At 36.8% G+C, this 18,240-nt stretch overlaps 2 protein-coding genes across 2 annotated transcripts; both read left to right on the top strand.

The window, feature by feature from the left end:
* The first annotated feature begins 7,794 nt into the window (after positions 1 to 7,794).
* On the top strand, positions 7,795 to 9,348 carry LOC135837178 (RNA-binding protein cabeza-like). Its single transcript, XM_065352371.1, has 5 exons — positions 7,795 to 8,098; positions 8,181 to 8,315; positions 8,420 to 8,581; positions 8,672 to 8,812; positions 8,908 to 9,348. The coding sequence occupies exons 1-5, from the start codon at positions 7,868 to 7,870 to the stop codon at positions 9,346 to 9,348; spliced, it is 1,110 nt and encodes a 369-aa protein (XP_065208443.1). The 5' UTR covers positions 7,795 to 7,867.
* Positions 9,349 to 12,697: 3,349 nt separating this feature from the next.
* LOC135837169 (H/ACA ribonucleoprotein complex subunit 1-like) lies at positions 12,698 to 17,514 on the top strand. Its single transcript, XM_065352362.1, has 5 exons — positions 12,698 to 12,931; positions 13,013 to 13,147; positions 13,248 to 13,409; positions 13,505 to 13,645; positions 17,050 to 17,514. The coding sequence occupies exons 1-5, from the start codon at positions 12,698 to 12,700 to the stop codon at positions 17,512 to 17,514; spliced, it is 1,137 nt and encodes a 378-aa protein (XP_065208434.1).
* Positions 17,515 to 18,240: the final 726 nt, after the last annotated feature.

Raw genomic sequence — 18,240 nt, 5'->3', positions numbered from 1 at the left:
AGCTACCTACGTATTATTTTTACATTTTTTTTTGTTATACTGACCTACTTACAGAAATATTTCTTTTTGTACATAAATTTTTTTCTCGGAAGGGGGGGGGGGGTCAAAGGGGGTAGTTTACTTCAGGTCCAAATTTTCTCAAGGATCCAGTTAAATCTTCCAATGCTTACTAGGGAGCGGCGTCCTTGACTTTTTTTTTTGAAAATTGCAAGGGATTCGAAAAAAAAGTGGATTCCTGACTTGAACCATCATTTTTCTATTGGGGTTTCAAATTTCAAAATTCAGGTAGGTACCTAGGTACTTACATATTAAAAATCAAAAAAAAGTTTCTTCATTTTTTGCGATAATTGATCACGTACCTAATATCTCTTTGAAAGTTACAAATAGAAACCCATTTTTGATTTTTTTTTCACTTTCCTAGGTGCTTTGCATTATTTTCAAAAACTATACAATTTTATTGGACCTATTCAAAAATTGTGTAAAATGATCAAAAAGTGAAAAATTTCAGAAACGGTATTCGCACTTCTAAGTAGAACAAAAACTGTAATAGTGAGGGTGAGAGAGACTGCGATATAGAAGGAGGATGATATTGACTGAGTATGAGAGAAATTCCTATAATTTTGTGTTAGGCTAATTCTAAGAAATATTCGTTAAGAGGGAAATATTTCTTAGACGCCTGCTTAGCTCAAGATGGAGAGACTTTATAGTCAATCAAACTACACTATTCACTTAGAACAATCCTTTTGTTACCTTTTAGATTACGAAATGATAACGCAAGGAGCATTTATGTACGAGGGGCAATCAAAAAGTAAGTTACACACAGCTGTAGATTTTGAACGGATGGATATTTTTTGACCAAACTTGGGGGACATGTAGTTCAAACATTTGACCAGACCTGACAAAATTTATTTTGCATTTGCATGGGTTGTTCGCATTTTACAGCGTTATTAGTGAAGTGCTGATAACAAACAATTGTCCAAAAGTGGTATTTGACTGAAAATGGGCTGGAAAAAAAAATGGTGGTTGCAATAATTATGAGTAAAATTTATCAAGAATTACTCAAAACATATCATACTAATGTTATTTCAAGTTAGGAAGTGATTTGGCGTTGTAAATTGTTCATGTTATGGTTGCAAAATTTCTGGTGCTGAGTGCCTCCGTGGGAGGTCGATGTTCAGCAGATTGTCACTGAGCAATCAACTTCATTTAGGTACTGCTTAAATCAAAATAATGTTAGTACGTTATGTCTTGAATGGTCCTCAATCGATTTTCCGATAAATTTTTCTTTTGTAAGCTTAAAAAATCATTTTTTTCTCAAATATCATTTTTGGACGATTGTTTATTATCAGAACTTCACTAATAATGCTGTAAAATATAAACAACGCACCCAAATGCAAAATAAATTTTGTCAGGTGTGGTCGATTGTTTGAACTACATTTCCTCCAATTTTGGTCAAAAAATGTCTATCCCTTCAAAATCTACAGCCATGTGTAACTTACTTTTTGATTGTCCCTCGTACAATTATTTTAATCAAGAAATATAATATACATAGATGAGCAAATTATACCAAATAATTTACGAAGGGTCAAAATGTAAATTATTCTGTGTTGCCATGAGATTCGATGGCGCCAGCCTAACCGGCCAAGATTAGGTGGCAAGATTACAACACATGCGAGCTAGGCTTGGAAGATTGGTTTAGGGGGATAAATTAAAGTAGGTACACATAACAGCGAAATAAAACAGCTTCTAAGGTAAAATAGATCAATTGATAGATGATTAACACATCGTCATCTACCAATTGATACAGTTACGTAAGATATATTATTAACATAATTAGATAAATTAAGGGCGCATGTAACCCTGAATAAAAGGATACACGATTACCTAGGTTGGTCTGAGTACACTTCTGTTTTGAATGTTCACATTGCCTGCCTCTCCCTGGCGACCCCAATAATAGTCGCTTCGGCAGGTCTGGGTCGGAGTTCCATTTTTGTAGAGACAAAGGCTCAGATTTCCGGATAAATCTGGCCAGTGACTAAAAAAGTACCACGATCTTACGCGAGAAATTAATGAAGATCACGTTATTTAAAATAGTACCATGTCTGTACGAGGAAATTAATGACGCGACACGTTATAAGTACAAAAATTACCATCTACGGATGGGTACGTGGCGGCGGTGGCGGTGGTGGTGGTGGTGGGGGTGGTGTACCAGGTCCACCTCCCTACCCAATTGGTACCCCTGGAGGTGGTCCACCGCATATCTATGGCAATTCAGGCCCACCTGGTGTATGTTAATTTGAATCTGTTGTTGTTACAATTTCTTTTTTTTTCTCATTATTGTTACCGTGTGTTGATAATTTTATCTTGCAAATATATATTTTGAGATTTTACATCAACTATTTCCTGTAATGGCTGTAATGGATGAATTGGATGGTTAATTTATTGATTTCTATAATCCGAATTTCTGAATTATGCCAAAATTCTTGTTGGTCAAATGAGTACTTATTTGAAGGATCAAAATGAATCAAGGTTTAGTTTTCAGTTATCCAAATTTTTAAATTTTAAATCGTGGATATGTTTTTTCCTCAAGTCAACTCAATAGGTAGGTACTCGGAATATTAAAGGGTGTGATTTAATACCACGACAAAAAAGGGCGTCAGCACGACAAGCATAGGCACTTTCACGCCAGAAAAATCATTACCACGACTAAATTGGAAATTCCCGACAATAAAGAGCTTACCCCGACATAAAAGGCACTCCAACGACAAAATAATGTATCAAACGACGAATTAAAAAATTCACGACATTTTATTACTTTCAACTCCTATATGAGGCAATGCACGACAAAATTTTTCCATCAAAAACAGGCATTTCACCGACAGAAATAAACGTTTAAAAAATATTAAAATGATACCAAAAAAACGAAGTAGGTACGTAAAAAATTGCTGTTTATAGAAGTAATGTTTTGTGGACTTTGATGGGCGACCCCTCTTCCTCTTTTGATCTCAGGGACGAACCAAAAGGGGGCCAAGGGGAGACAGTTTACCCCCCTTGGGTTCCACAAAAGCAGGAAAAACTTAGGAACTTGTGAGAAATTCAAGAAAGTTACAAAAATTTAAACAATATTTTAGTTTCCGTTTTCAAAAATTCAAATTTTTTGCAATCATGTACAGGATGCCCAGAAATATCGGGTACCCCTAAGAAAGTTTTTCATTAAAAATATAGGTTGGCAACGTGAAATAGATGCATATGATTGGTGGAATGTTATCTCTCCAGTCCAACAACCAATCATGTGCTATCATTATTATCATTCACTATGACCAACCGCGAAGTATTTGGCAGAAAACTTTTTAGGGGTACCCGATATTTCTGGGTACCCTGTATTTAATTATCGTTCATTTGCCGACAAAATCGCCGATCTATCCTCAAAATTCTCATTTTTTCCCAAAATCTTTAGCCCTCGCTTCGTTTTGGCCAATTTAGTTCTCTTCTACTGAGTTACAATTTCACTCAAATTTTTTTTGAAAGAAACTCTCAGTTGATTATTTGTCAAAATTTGTACAAAATATAATTGTAATTGAACTGATAATATTCTGTCGTGTATGAAATTATTTTGTCGTGAATACTGCTTATCTCATTATTAAATCGTAGTCGTTCATAAATACTTTATTGTCGGGCGTCATCTGGCGTGGAACTTCATCATTTTTCGTCGTTCATTCATCTTTTATGAACGAAAAAATGCTCGTCGTGATGACGCCCTTTTTCGTCGTGCAAAAAATATTTCCCCAATATTAAAATATAAAAAAATGAAAAAATATTAGACAGTCACACAGTGGGAGTTGGGACCTGAGCAAAATTTAGGAGGAATTGACCGAAACTCCTGAAATCACTTTTTTCTACTTAAAAATACTTCAGAGTAACATGTACATTGTACAATCATTAAAAACTCGCCTCATCCACTTTTCCTGGAATTACAGATAAGGGAACTTCAATGTTGTGGGAATGTGAAAAATGGTGAAGGTAATGTTGATAAGTGCGCGGTGTTGTACATTTCAATTTTGCATGTGTTAAATAGTAGGTAGGAAAATTCTGAAACATGGAAATGAAAGCTGAAGGGATGTGGATTCTATTAATGTACTTAATTTTGAATTTACAAATATTTATAATGTAATTATAAGCTGTTGAAGTTGGAGAAAAAATTTGTAATTTAGAAATTTTCAAAAAAATGGTAAACTTGGCTTTCAAAAATTGGGGTGTAAGTTGAAAAAATTTCAAATGCAAGAAAATGTGACTCCAAGTATAGGCTTTTGAAAGAATCGAAAATTTTTTGCAACTGAGCTTTAGTTGGTTTGCAATTTTTGGTTTCAGCACCCAAAAATGTTGAAATATTGCAAAAAAAAAGATTATATTATTTAGCAATTTTTTTTTCTATCTAAAAATTTTTCAGGAAAATTGTTTTGGGCTCGAAAGACGCAAAATTTCATGCTATTTCCAAATCACATCTTGTATACTTGATTTTTCCCATAATAAGTGTCCAAAAATCGTTTCCCCCCCCCCCCTAGAGATTACAACAAAATTAGTGATTTTTCAAGTACATACCTGAATTTTCTAATTTCAAATTTTTTAGGGTGAATTCCGGCTGGGGTGTAATGATTTTGGTTTTGAAAGATGCTAAATTTGATACCTTCTCAAAATTTGTTTCAACCAATGAGACATAAGTTTGCAACTTCCCCCCAGTGGTGGAATCAGGATGAAATGGAGGGGGTAGGAAACTTTTTCTACAGTAATCCAACTTTTGAGTGGTACCAATTGTTTTTTTTTTGGTGCTGAATGCAAATCTCATGTCCGATTTGAAACATCATACCTCTAAGATAGTGAACCGCCACCCCCCACCCCTTTATGATCCAAAATCGAAAAAAAACTATAATACCATGTGACGTATCGTTTGTTATGTTTTTGGGGACGCAGAGTCCGAATATCGACTTGGTTTTTCATCTGGCCTTCTCTACCCTTTCCACCTCCTCCCTCCACCGTTTATGATCAAAATTGAAAAAAAAATAATATCATGTGACATATCGTTTGTTATGTTTTTGGGGATGCTGAGTCCGAATATCGACTTGGTTTTTTGATTTGGGCTTCTCTACCCTTTCCACCTCCTCCCTCCATAGTCGGGGAGCCCACTTGAGGATAAATTGCACCCCCCCCCCGCGTCGATCCTCCGGGACAACTTTTTTCTGAAAGGGGGAGTCCTAAGGAACATTTCTAGCCCTTGTACTCAAAAAAAAAAGTGGCCCTACTTACAAAATGGCGGCCATTTTGATTGACAGGTCAGCCGAAATCGCAGATTTTGCGTTCCAACATAGGACTTGCTCAACATTTTTCAAACTGTACAAAGGTAGATCGGAAGATCAAGTAAAAGTTTATCACCTGTCAAAATTTCAAGTGCCAAAGTGCGTTTTTCGATTTTTGGTGAATTTTTGAAAATCAAATTTATTAGGCCAAAAATGTGGGAAAAAATCAAAATTTTACCAAATTGACCAAGAAAGCTGAAATTTTGGATATACCCTATTTTCGACATGCCAAATCGATTGGAAACTGTTTCAAACCGTTTTGAGCAGTTCTGGAGTCTCCAGTAGATTTTTAAAACTCGTAATTTCCACAAAATTTCACCAAAATGGAGTTGGAAAGCTGAAATTTATTCTGCAAACTAATTGAAAATTACTGGAGCCTCCAGTAGATTTTTGAAACTTTAAATTTCCTAAAAATTTCATCAAACGCAGGTAGAAACTAGAAAGTCAAAATTCATTCTGCAAACTAATTTTAATACGCTACGAACTCGTCTGCTGGTGAATTTCAAGTCGTTTTGGAGCTTCCAGTCACTTTTTGAGAGGTCTTATGGTGTTTTTTGGAAAATTGAAATTTCCAAGAAGTAGCTGGAAGCTTCAAAACCATTTAAAACCATTTGAAACCACCATGTAGTCGACTTCATATCGTATTGAAATTAGTTTGCGAAGTAAATTTTAGCTTGCCAACTTCATTTGGTAAAATGTTGCGGGAATTTCAAGTTTCCAAAATCTACTGGACGCTCCAGTAATTTTCAAAAAGGTGCTGGAGGCTCCAAAATGATTTGAACCTACATGAAGTCGTCTTCAGAGGGTGTTAAAATTGGAGCGTAGAGTAAATTTCAAGCTTTCCATCTCCATTAATTGATGACATTTTGTGAACATTTAAAGTTTCAAAAATCTACTGAAGGCTCCAGTAATTTTCAAAAAATCGCTGGAGGCTCCAAAAGGACTTGAAACTCCCCTGCAGTTGACTTCGTAGCGTATTGAAATTAGTTTGCAGAATAAATTTCAGCTTTCCAACTCCATTTTGGTGAAATTTTGTGGGAATTTCGAGTTTCAAAAATCTACTGGAGACTCCAGAACTGCTCAAAACGGTTTGAAACAGTTTCCAATCGATTTGGCATGTCGAAAATAGGGTATATCCAAAATTTCAGCTTTCTTGGTCAATTTGGTAAAATTTTGATTTTTTCCCACATTTTTGGCCTAATAAATTTGATTTTCAAAAATTCACCAAAAATCGAAAAACGCACTTTGGCACTTGAAATTTTGACAGGTGATAAACTTTTGCTTGATCTTCCGATCTACCTTTGTACAGTTTGAAAAATGTTGAGCAAGTCCTATATTGGAACGCAAAATCTGCGATTTCGGCTGACCTGTCAATCAAAATGGCCGCCATTTTGTAAGTAGGGCCACTTTTTTTTTGAGTACAAGGGCTAGAAATGTTCCTTAGGACTCCCCCTTTCAGAAAAAAGTTGTCCCGGAGGATCGACGCTGGGGGGGGGGGTGCAATTTATCCTCAAGTGGGCTCCCCGACTACCACCGTTTATGATCAAAAATTGAAATAAAATACCATGTGGCATATATGTAGTTTGTTACGTTTTTGGGGATGCTGAGTCCGAATATCTACTTGGTTTTTCGATCTGGCCTTCTCTAACCTGCCCACTCCTCCCCCTGGTCCCACCGATCCAAAATTGAAAAAAATGATACCATGTGACGTATCGTTTGTTATGTTTTTGGGGACGCTGAATGCGGATATGGACTTAGTTTTTCGATCTAGTCTTCTCTATTCGTTCCACCTCCTCCCTCGCCCCTTTTTCATCCAAAATTCAAAAAAAAAATTATAATGCCATGGGACACCCGATTACCATGAACAAAAACTGATATCGAATTCGGATACAGCGCCTCAAAAAACGTATACGAGGATACCCATTTGGTTTTTAAACCAATTTTATGATTTTACCCCCCCCCCCCTTTTAACGCACCATGTTACTTGTGGAACATTAACAACGAATAGATACTGGTGCAAGGTAGATGTAGGTAGAAGAATTTCGTTTTAGTTGTTTTAAAATAATACCAGATGAAAAAAATTCACTGACGCAATAGATGAAAAAAAATACTACACATTTTTTAATAGATACTTTATATTCGACTCGGTATATTTGACTTGAATGACTTTCATATTTACTTTACTCAATTGTAAATCATGAAAATGATTTTTTTATCATTTTCTCAATTGCAGCCTTTCTATACCTACATTTAAATCAGAACTCGATCGAAAAGTTTCTATTTTTTGAAAGTTTGCGTTCGTGTATTCGACTTTAATGACTTCTGTATTTATTTTATTTGATCGTAAATCACGGAAATTTTTTCCCACAATGATTCTCACATCAGCTAGGTATGCATATAAATACAACCAAATTTGAGGTGCCTTTCAGTTGAGTCTCTCGTTTTCACACATCAAGTGATCAATTCGCATGAGTGGTGATCAATACGTGTAGTAGTTATTATTATTTTTGTGCATTATGAGTCCAAAGTTTTTTGCGTTGTGGGTCGTCGCTGTTCTTGTGTTTGAATGTGTGCAATGCAAGCCTGATCCAGACTGTGGAAGTGATCATGGTGGTGATAAAGGAGGAGGTGGTGATAAGGGAGGTGATAAAGGTGGTGACAAAGGTGGCGATAAAGGTGGTAGTAAAGGGGGTGGAGATGATAAAGGTGGCAGCGGCGGTAGAGGCAGTGGAGGAGGCGGCGGAGGAGTAAGTAAAACTTTTTAAAAAAAATTGTACCTCCTGATTAATATCAATGTATCTCTATTCTATATTTTTTTTGCCCTTTCAGAGTGTTGAGGTGGTCATTTCTTTCGACAGTCTCGACTGCAATTCTAAAGATTTCTTCAACAGCAAACTGAAGCCAATTTACAACGAAATGTCAAAATGTGTCAAATGGCATTTTATTCCTTGTTCCACATCTCATGTAAATATAAACACCTTCTCACAAATAATCTTCAACTTAGGTAATTATTAAGGAAAAAAGTTTAAAATTGATCGAACTAATGGAAAAAAACGGTGAAACTATAGATTGTCGAAGATGTGCTTCAATGCAAAGATGGCGTCGAAGAATGTAAAATAGATGCCCTCCATGCCTGCGCTGCTCATTATTACGAAAATGACGAAGAGAGTTTGGGTAAATTTTTCCTTTGCATGATGGCTAGTAGTGATCAAATAAGCAGTGCTCAGAAGGTGGTTATTTTTTCAAGGATTTTATTTTTTTAATGCTGCAGTTCCTTAGATTTATATTTGGTAAAAACTTCCATTTTTTAATTGTGTCAGTGTGCTACGAGTTCTGGATTGGACTGGAATAAGCTCAAAGGCTGTAAACCATGCAATGAGGCAGGAACATGGTGTGACAATCGATTCAAGCAATTGAATGCACTGCATGAACCCAAAATACCAGGTGTCTTATTCGATATGGTAGGTTCCATGAACCTGGGATTTCTTCCTACTACCTACGTCAAAATATCATCATTGATGCAGCAGTTTGATTTCATTTTGTTACATTTTTACAGAAATATAATCAGGAATCGGAGGCTGCAGCAATGTCAGATTTAAAAGGTGCAATTTGTGATCAAATAAAAAAGAAAGGTGGACAGTGCGCCGCATGTAGTGGTTGTGGAGGTGGAAGTCCAGGTGGTGGAGGTGGCAGTCCTGGTGGAGGTGGCGGTGGCAGTCCAGGTGGAGGAGGCGGTGGTAGTCCTGGTGGTGGAAGCAGTCCTGGAGGCGGCAGTAGTCCAGGAGGAAAACATAAAGGAGGTGACTGTCCAAGTGGAGGAAGTCCTGGCAGTGGTGGAAGTCCAGGTGGTGGAAGTCCAGGTGGAGGAAGTCCAGGTGGCGGCAGTCCAGGTGGTGGAGATGATCCTGGTCCTTCAGGTGGAGGTGTACCAGGTCCACCTCCATACCCAATTGGTACTCCTGGAGGTGGTCCGCCGCATATCTTTCACACAACATAGTTTAATTCGAATTATGATAATTTCTTTTTTTCCAATTTTATTGTTACCATGTGTTGATAACTTTATCCTGCAAATATATTTTGAGATTCTATGCGAAATGTTTCCTGCATTGATAGGCTATTTTATTGATTTCTATGATCTGAATTTCTGAATAATTATGCTAAAAAATACCTGTTGGTTAAATCTCCTGCCACAATATCTCCGAGATTTTGACGTTACCTATATTCGAAACCAGCGACCTCAAGTTGGTCAAAATTCGTCATAAAAATTCAAAATCCCACAACTTAAGGCAGTTTCCAAGGGAATGATGCACTCAGGTGAAAATCTGACAACGGTTCGCCGTCTCAAAACACTCCCCCACCCAATTTTCAGTTCAATCTGATACAAAAAGTTTTTTGACCAAAAAAATGCATGAACTACTTGGCATTTTTTTGATTCTCAAAAAAATCGAGTAAAGGGTCGTTTTCGACTAATTCGAGCCAGCCAAGTCCGAATCTGGTGTCCATTTTTGTCGTAAGCGTTTTCTTCAGTGAGAAATTGCGAATATTTTGCTGAATACGAATCCGATCGCAAAATAAACGTCGTTTTTGGATTCAGCGTGCTCAAATTAGTCAGAAAACGTCATTCCAAATGCAAAACTTGGCAACTTTTTTCCGGCTCATTTTGAGTCAAAAAAATGGCCAATTTTCAGCAGAAGGAAGCGTCGAGGTGACAATCTGGCACCGGAATTAAATTCGACGTCCTAAAGAAAAAACCAAACCATATTTTCAGCTCGATTGGCGACCAAAAGTTTTTTGGCCAAAAAGTGCATAAACTCCCTTTGCATTTTTTGGAATTTTTTTGAATTTCAAAAAAATCGAGTAAAGGGTCGTTTTTGACTAATTTGAGGTCACCAAGTCCGAATCTGCTGTCTGATTTGCGCGCTCGCTTTTTCTTCATGTGAAACCTGCACTTATCTCAGAATGAAAGAAGCCTGCATCAATTTTGATGTTATATTCGAAATCAGCGACCTCGAGTTAGTCAGAATCGGTCATGAAAAATTTAAAATTCTTCAACTTTTTTTTGCTCAATTTTTAGATCAAAAATAGCCTGTTTCCAAGGGAATGGTGCACTCGAGTGAAAATCGGAGCCCAGAAATTAATTTTCCGTCCCACCCCCCCCCCGCTCATTTTTCAGCTCGATCAGAGACAAAAAGTTTTTTTGCCCAAAAAACGCATGAACTAACTCCTTTGCATTTTTTGAATTTCAAAAAAATCGTGTAAAGGAAGCGAGGATAATTTTAAATAAAATAAAAAAAATAAATGAAAAAATCCAAAAAATCAAAATTTTCCCGTTTGTGTGGAATTTTTGAAATTCACGCGAATCGATGTATTTTGTCCAAAACTAACCCCCCCCCCCCCCCATTCCAAATTTCACAATCAGTAAAAATGGTCAAAATAAGTCCCAAAACTAATATCAACTATCCAAATCCAAATTTTACCATTTCCAGCCGTTCTGGAGCCTCCAGCGCAATTTTTCAATTTCTCCAGAATTTTGAATTTGCTCCAGAAGGCGTGAATATGCAGTTGGGCAGCTAAAAATCGAGTTGTATATTACACTCGACCTGTTTAACGAGTTTATCTGCATTTAAGCCAATTTTGGGAGTGACACCTCAAGAGTGGTTTTTTGACCAGCTTTTTTAAAAATTCAAAAAATCAAAAGATAACCGTTTTTGAGGAAATTTTTGGAATTTCTGCGAATCGCTGTACCTATTTCTTCAAGAACTAACCCTGGGAGCGCAAATTCAACCTTTTCCAGCCGTTTCGGAGCGAGAGTGACTCCTCAAAAAACCATTCTTGAGGTGTCACTCTCAAAATCGTTTCAAATGTGGATAAACTCGTTAAACAGGTCGAGTGTAATATACAACTCGATTTTTAGCTGCCCAAATTCATATTCACGCCTTCTGGAGCAAATTCAAAATTCTGGAGAAATTGAAAATCGCGCTGAAGGCTTCAGAATGGCCAGAAATGGTAAAATTTGAATTTGGGGGGTTAGTTACGGACAAAATACAGCGATTTGCGTAAATTTCAAAAATTTCCTCCTAAACAGTTATTTTTTGATTTTTTTAATTTTGAAAAAAGCTGGTCAAAAAAACATTTTTGAGGGGTCACTCCCAAAATCGGCTCAAATGTGGATAAATTCGTTAAACAGTTTGAGTATAATACACAACTCGATTTTTAGCTGCCCATCTTCGTATTCACGCCTTCTGAAGCAAATTCAAAATTCTGGAGAAATTGAAAAATTGCGCTGGAGGCTCCAGAATGGCTGGAAATGATGAAATTTGGATATGAGTAATTAATATTAGTTTTGGGACTTATTTTGACCATTTTTACTAATCAATTACGTACTTTTAAAAAAAAGCATAAATCGCCGAAAACAGTCGATTTTGAATTTTCAAAAATTCGCCAAAAATCGAAAAATGAACTTGGGCAGCTGAAAATTTGGTTTTGAGGGTTTTAGATTATGCTCTTTCCAAAAATCGCGGTCCCGTTCAAATCGGAGTGTGACACCTCAAGAGGTTCCCTTGTCAAAAATTGACGTATTGTTATCAGATTCGTATTCAGTGATTTATTTAACCAATACCAATCGGGGCTCATTAAGCGCGATCTCTTTGCTTGAATTTTCCAATTTTTTAGTTTTCATGGCCTACTTTCGTATCAGTTTGACTTTGAGGAAGCTCTTTTCTGTGATTTTCTTTCCAAAGAATAAACGTATTTTTAGAAAATAATGACGTCTAGTATTTCAAAAATACATAATCTACCTGGGTATTAAGCACACTCGTGGTTCTATTATGCGATGAAAAATGTGTGTATTCGTACCTACCTACAGCTTCACGTACCTGTCTATGTACATAATTCTATTTTTTAACACACTATTTCGAGTGTGCAGCGACTTACCTATTATGAATGAGCGCAAATAATCCAAGTATTTTTGTAGCCTGTGTAAAACAGATAAAAAAAAAACTCCTCTGACGTAAAAGATGGAAAATGTGGCAACCGCGAGATCGTGCAAAATTATCATTTTAATCTTTATTATTTCAACTGTTTTTCACCGTTTACTTTTTCTGCTTTCGAATCGTAAATCGCTCAAAGGATTTATATTTTTTGAAAATCTGCATTTGGTGTTCCATTCAAATGACTTTTTGTATTTATTCAACGAACTCGTAAATTACAAAATTATGTTTCTATTTCTAAAACAACCGATTTGCCATTGGATAGCTTCACACATATAAATATAGCCAACATTGAGGGGCTCTTCAGTTGAGGAGTAATCGTTACCAGTGGTGTTTTATTTGAGATTTTTGTGCATTATGATTCCAAAATTTTTTGCTATATGGATCCTTGGTGCTCTTGTGCTCGATTGTGTGAACTGCAGACCAGATCCTGATTGTGGACAAGATCATGGTGGAGGGCAAGGAGGAGGTGGAGACAATAAGGGTGGTGACAAAGGGGGTGATAAGGGAGACGATAAAGGAGGCGACGATAAAGGAGGTAAAGGAGGTGGTAAAGGAGGTGGTAAAGGGGGTGGAGGTGGAGGCAGCGGAGTAAGTACATTTTTTTTTCTAAATCACACTACGAGTGACTAATACAAATATCTACTTGTCTAATTTTGTTTTCCCTTTCAGAGTGTCGAGGTAGTCATTTCTTTTGACAGTCTCGACTGTAATTCAAAAGATTTCTTCAATAGCAAACTGAAGCCAATTTACGCCGAAATGTCAAAATGTGTCAAATGGCATTTCATTCCTTGTTCCACATCTCATGTAAATATAAACATCCTCTTACTAATAAATTTTCAACTTAGTTATAATTAAGGAAAGAAATTCAAAACTAATCAATCTTATGGAAAAACAATGAAACTAGATTGTTCAAGATGTGCTTCAATGCCAAGATGGCGTCGAAGAATGTAAAATAGACGCCCTCCATGCCTGCGCTGCTCATTATTACGAAAATGATGAAGAGAGTTTGGGTAAATTTTTCCTTTGCATGATGGCTAGTGGTGATCAAATGAGCAGTGCCCAGAAGGTGATTATTTTTAAAAATAGGTACCCATGTATATATATAGGGGTTTTATTTTCAAAGTATAACTACTAAAAACACATCGTTTTCCATTGTGCCAGTGTGCTCAGGATTCCGGATTGGACTGGAATAAGCTGAAAGGCTGTAAACCATGCAATGAGGCAGGGACATGGTGTGACAACCGATTCAAACAATTGAATGCTTTGCATGAACCCAACATACCAGGTGTCTTATTTGATATGGTAGGTTTCATTTTTTTTTTTTTTTTTTTTGGTTAACACCTCTGACACACTAGGTGCCGAGGGTTTAATTTCATTATAAAAGAAAAACAATCTTAATCTTAAGGTTACTAGAGTAATATTGCACCTTGGAAGTAATAAGGTCACATCTCAAAAAAAATTGATTTTGATGTTTTTCCATTTTTGGGGTTTGTATGACCCCCCTCAACCAAAAATTACACTTTGAGTTGGGTACATTATGTGGATCTTGAAAAAACGCAAATGACCTAACTCAAAATCTCAACAACATTGCAAGTTGTTTGGAGTTATAAGGTAACATCTCAAAAAACTCCACCATTTTTGAGCAAATTTTGTACATACAAAGTGTTAACAAACAGTTTTGATTGTTTTGAATGTTTGTCAGTTATAAATAGTCACAAGGTGTGCATTTTTTATTGGTTTGTACCAAATGGAAAAAATTTTTTAAATTGATCACTTTTCAGAAAAATGAATTTGCACATATCATGAAATTTTAGTTTTTTGAGAAAAACTCAAAAACTAAGCACTCTAGAAAAAAACTAACGACATTATGTCGACTGGAAATTTAATTCTCTACAACTTTGCTAACAAGAAATTTTTTTTGGGCGCTTCCTTTCGCCTCCACATCAACTTTAATGAAAGGTTATAACTCAAAATGTTTTCCAAATATTGAAATATTTCCTCTTTAAGATTTCATTTTTCAAAGTGTTCTTATGCTAAATGAAGGTAGGATACCAGATCTTTAAAATGAGGTGCTATTCATTCCTCACAATTAATTATAAGTTGATAAAAATAATGAATCAAATTTTAAAAAAAAGAAAATCACTCTCCTGTAAAATTTCACTTTTTTGAGATGTGACCCTTACTCCCAAGGTGCGATATGTATTAACTATTCTAAGAATAATCTACAGCTTCACCCCAAGAGTAATACAAGGGACAGGATGGGAATGGGGGGAGGTGAGACGGATTGTCCACCGTGACCCAAACCCCTAGGCGTTTGCCTAAGGCCCAGTCCTTTTTAGTTATCTTCATCCAGGTTTGTCTTCAATCTCAACATCTGGATAATTTGGCTCCTTCTTTTCTTCTGGGTTATGTTTTTGTTGGGAAATAAAAAATGAAAAAATATTGAAAAAATACATATATGTATAGGTACAAGCATTGAAAAGCTATTTACAATTACCTACATTTAAGGGCCATACCTGAACAAACTACTATGTATCTACACTGAAACCCTATCTACATGCATTTGAATACATATGAGGTGGAAAATGCCTATTTATATTTCTTCAGCATCACCTAGACATGTGTGCCATTAGGAAATTGCACGGCAGCGATGTGAGGTCAATTTCTATCAGCGCGGGAGCGTTTTAATGGCGTGCGCCAAAATTCACACCCATTCTAAATTAATGGCAGAACGGCGGCGTGAACATGGTGTATGATGATTCTGATGAAATATTTTGCCTACTAAACCCATAGTTTTGTCTGTAAAATGAAGAAAATTTGGCAACAGAGGTTTTGAGGGCCTCACTTTTATCTTTGATCTCTATTTGACCCAAAATCCAAAAACATAAAAGGGACTTCAACTGGAGAGGATTGAAAATTTTTTTAAAAATTTGAAATTGGTACGAAAATTTAGGGTTTCAAGGGCTCAAACTCTCAAACTCTCAAAGATCATTTTTAAAGACCATTCTCCCTGCCGTTTCACGCCAATAAGACATCAGCCCGTCAAAATTTGAATTATCGGCGGTGGTGCACCGGCATGAAATCAGCAGCGCACATGTCTGGCATCGCCACCTCTTACAATCTAATTATAATAAAAATATCTATTTACATCTTAAATCTATAGTCATCTTTGTGGTTCTGGTCTGCATTGGGCTTTCTGCTTTCCAGGGAGGCTGCAGACCCAGACTGTGATTGGAGTATTCCTGAAGAACTCGATTAACGAGTGTCTTACCAGGCTCCAATCCAGCTGGTTTCATCCGCAGCCTATCTTGGGAATCGCCAACTTCTTGATGTTCCCGCACAACAATTGTCGATGTCGACATTTACATCGACTACGTTTTTTTCCAACATAATGATGGAAAAGCGATCAATTAATTATTTAGTAGGAATATTCTGTCCATACAAAAGCCAGGTAAATGAAAAGTTTCAAAATTTTCTCATTATTTCTGATACCTCGACATGCCATCTCGACATGTAGATGTAAAATTCGATGCTCGAACTTTACGTCTACAACTATGTGGACCAATTTTTCAAAATTAAAATTTCTGTTTTAGTGTTTAAAAGTTTAGTAAACATTCAAAGATATGATCTTGTTCAATGAGGAAAACAAATTTTTTAGGGTATTGATGAAATTATGCACCTTTCCACAGTTTGGAGTTGTAGATGATATGATGTTGATATTGTGGATGTATTTGTTGATGTCGAATTTCACATCAACTTTAACATCAACATGTCGACATGAAAAATGGATTAGTTTAGTACTCTTAGATAAAGTATTGCACCATCTTTGATACATATAAAGAATTTCTGTTCAGCTATTTGATTGTACAGACTTTTCGTCTGTACTTCTTCGGAAGTGTACTTTATGTCGATGCTGTTTTCAGCACAAGCAATAGCCACATCAGAGGAAATAATTTTTGGAAAAAAATTTTCAACTTATAAACTCAAATTTTATAATGTTATGACGCAGGAGGTCGACATAAAGTTCGATGTGAATGTTGATCTATCCACATCCGTCACTTTTGGATGCCACATGTCGATGTGAATTTCGACCCTGTGTTGAGCCAATTGTCGACATGAATGCAGATCAACATCAGTCGACAATTGCATCGATAATTAGCTCGACACAGGGTCGAAATTCACATCGACATGTGGCGTCCAAAAGTGACGGATGTGAATGGGTCGACATTCACATTGAAATTAGCATGGTCATTGTTGTACGGGTTAAGCTGTGTGCATTTTTGGACCAAGTTTTTTAATGTCATTAGGAAATTTTGTACCGTGGGCTTATCATTATACCGATCCTTAGTGACCATGTACAAAATGAAATTTTCAGTCATGGTGCCATTCAGATCGCCTTCCTTCTTGACCTCTACCACATCCCACACTGAAGCCCCCTTTCTCCACAAGGTGTCCCTACCCTGAAATTGCCTAGTGATTTGGTAGGCAACCCTTTGAGACATTTTGAAGTCTGTACTGACACAGTGTGCCAGTGCATACTCTGGGAAGCAACAGAACAAGTCCTCTTCTATTTCCTCCAGAGTGAAAATGCCGTTGGATGTTATTACCAACTCCCGCCAACATTCATTTTACTTACCCGGGATACCTTTATAGCCTTCCCAAGTCAAATATAATCACCAATACCAAGTTTTGTTGCATTGTTTCAGAAATATAACGCGCAATCAGAGTGTGCAGCGATGTCAGATTTAAAAGGCGCAATTTGTGATCAAATAAAAAAGAAAGGTGGACAATGTGCCGCATGTGATGGCTGTGGAAGTGGCAGTCCAGGTGGTGGTGGAGGAGGCAGTCCTGGTGGAGGTGGCGGGGGTAGTCCTGGTGGTGGTGGTAGTCCAGGCGGAGGTGGACATCACTCTGGCGGAGACAGTCCTGGAGGTAGCCCTGGAGGTGGACATCATTCTCCTGGAGGTAGTCCTGGAGGTAACAGTCCGGGTGGAAATAGTCCAGGTGGAAGCAGCCCAGGAGGTGGTGGAGATGATCCTGGAAGTACTCCACCACCCGCGACCATTGGTGATGGTGGTGCTGGTAATCCACATATAATTGGAGGCCAAGGCAACGCTCCACCTCCTGGAACTTTCTGTGATGCTGCTGGTAACATTACTGGTGTAGTTTAGAATCATCGAATTCATTGTTACCTACGATTATTTTTCATTACAAGCTAGGTAGTGCTGCTAATATTCAAGTACCTACTTTCATAATTATTATCCATGATTCTAATTTCACGCAAAATATACTCATAAATTGGAATTCTGTGTAGTCTGCACTTACTTATTCATTGATTCTTGCGCAGGTAATTTATTGATTTCAATTTTCAACATTTTCGGAATTTATTATTTTAAAATTGATGGGAGTGAGAGTGGATCAGCCTTGAAACTTTCTATTGTATGTGGTATGCTCTTCCTCTCACCTTTTACTTTATGTAAGTTACCTGTGCTGGGAAGTGATGCCTAAAGCCGGAAAAAGGAGAATGGTTTTTTCAAATGAAAATTAATTTTTCACAAGGATGGTGGGGGGATCAGAGGGAGCCATTTTGAGTCCTTAACCAGCTTCCTAGTTTAATTTCTCAAGAAGATACAGCCGTTTAAATTTTTAAAAATTGGAAAATCAAAAAAAAAAACAACAAAAAATTGAGAAAAATAACTTTAAAGTTATTCATCCCACTAGTGATATTGAAAATAAAATGATTTTGAGAGCATTCATAACTTTTTCAACTCAGAATGTTACATGGAATTCAAATCTGACAAAGGGTAGTCCTAACTTGAGGTCGCTGATCACAACCCTCTTGTTATTATTTCACTATAATAATGTGAAGACACTGATTATGAACTTGAGGTCATTAC

This window comes from Planococcus citri, chromosome 1 (genome assembly GCF_950023065.1).
Source record: "Planococcus citri chromosome 1, ihPlaCitr1.1, whole genome shotgun sequence".
Classification (NCBI taxonomy): domain Eukaryota; kingdom Metazoa; phylum Arthropoda; class Insecta; order Hemiptera; family Pseudococcidae; genus Planococcus; species Planococcus citri.
The sequence above is the reverse complement of the archived record's forward strand: the minus strand, read 5'-3'. Positions and strand labels throughout refer to the sequence as shown.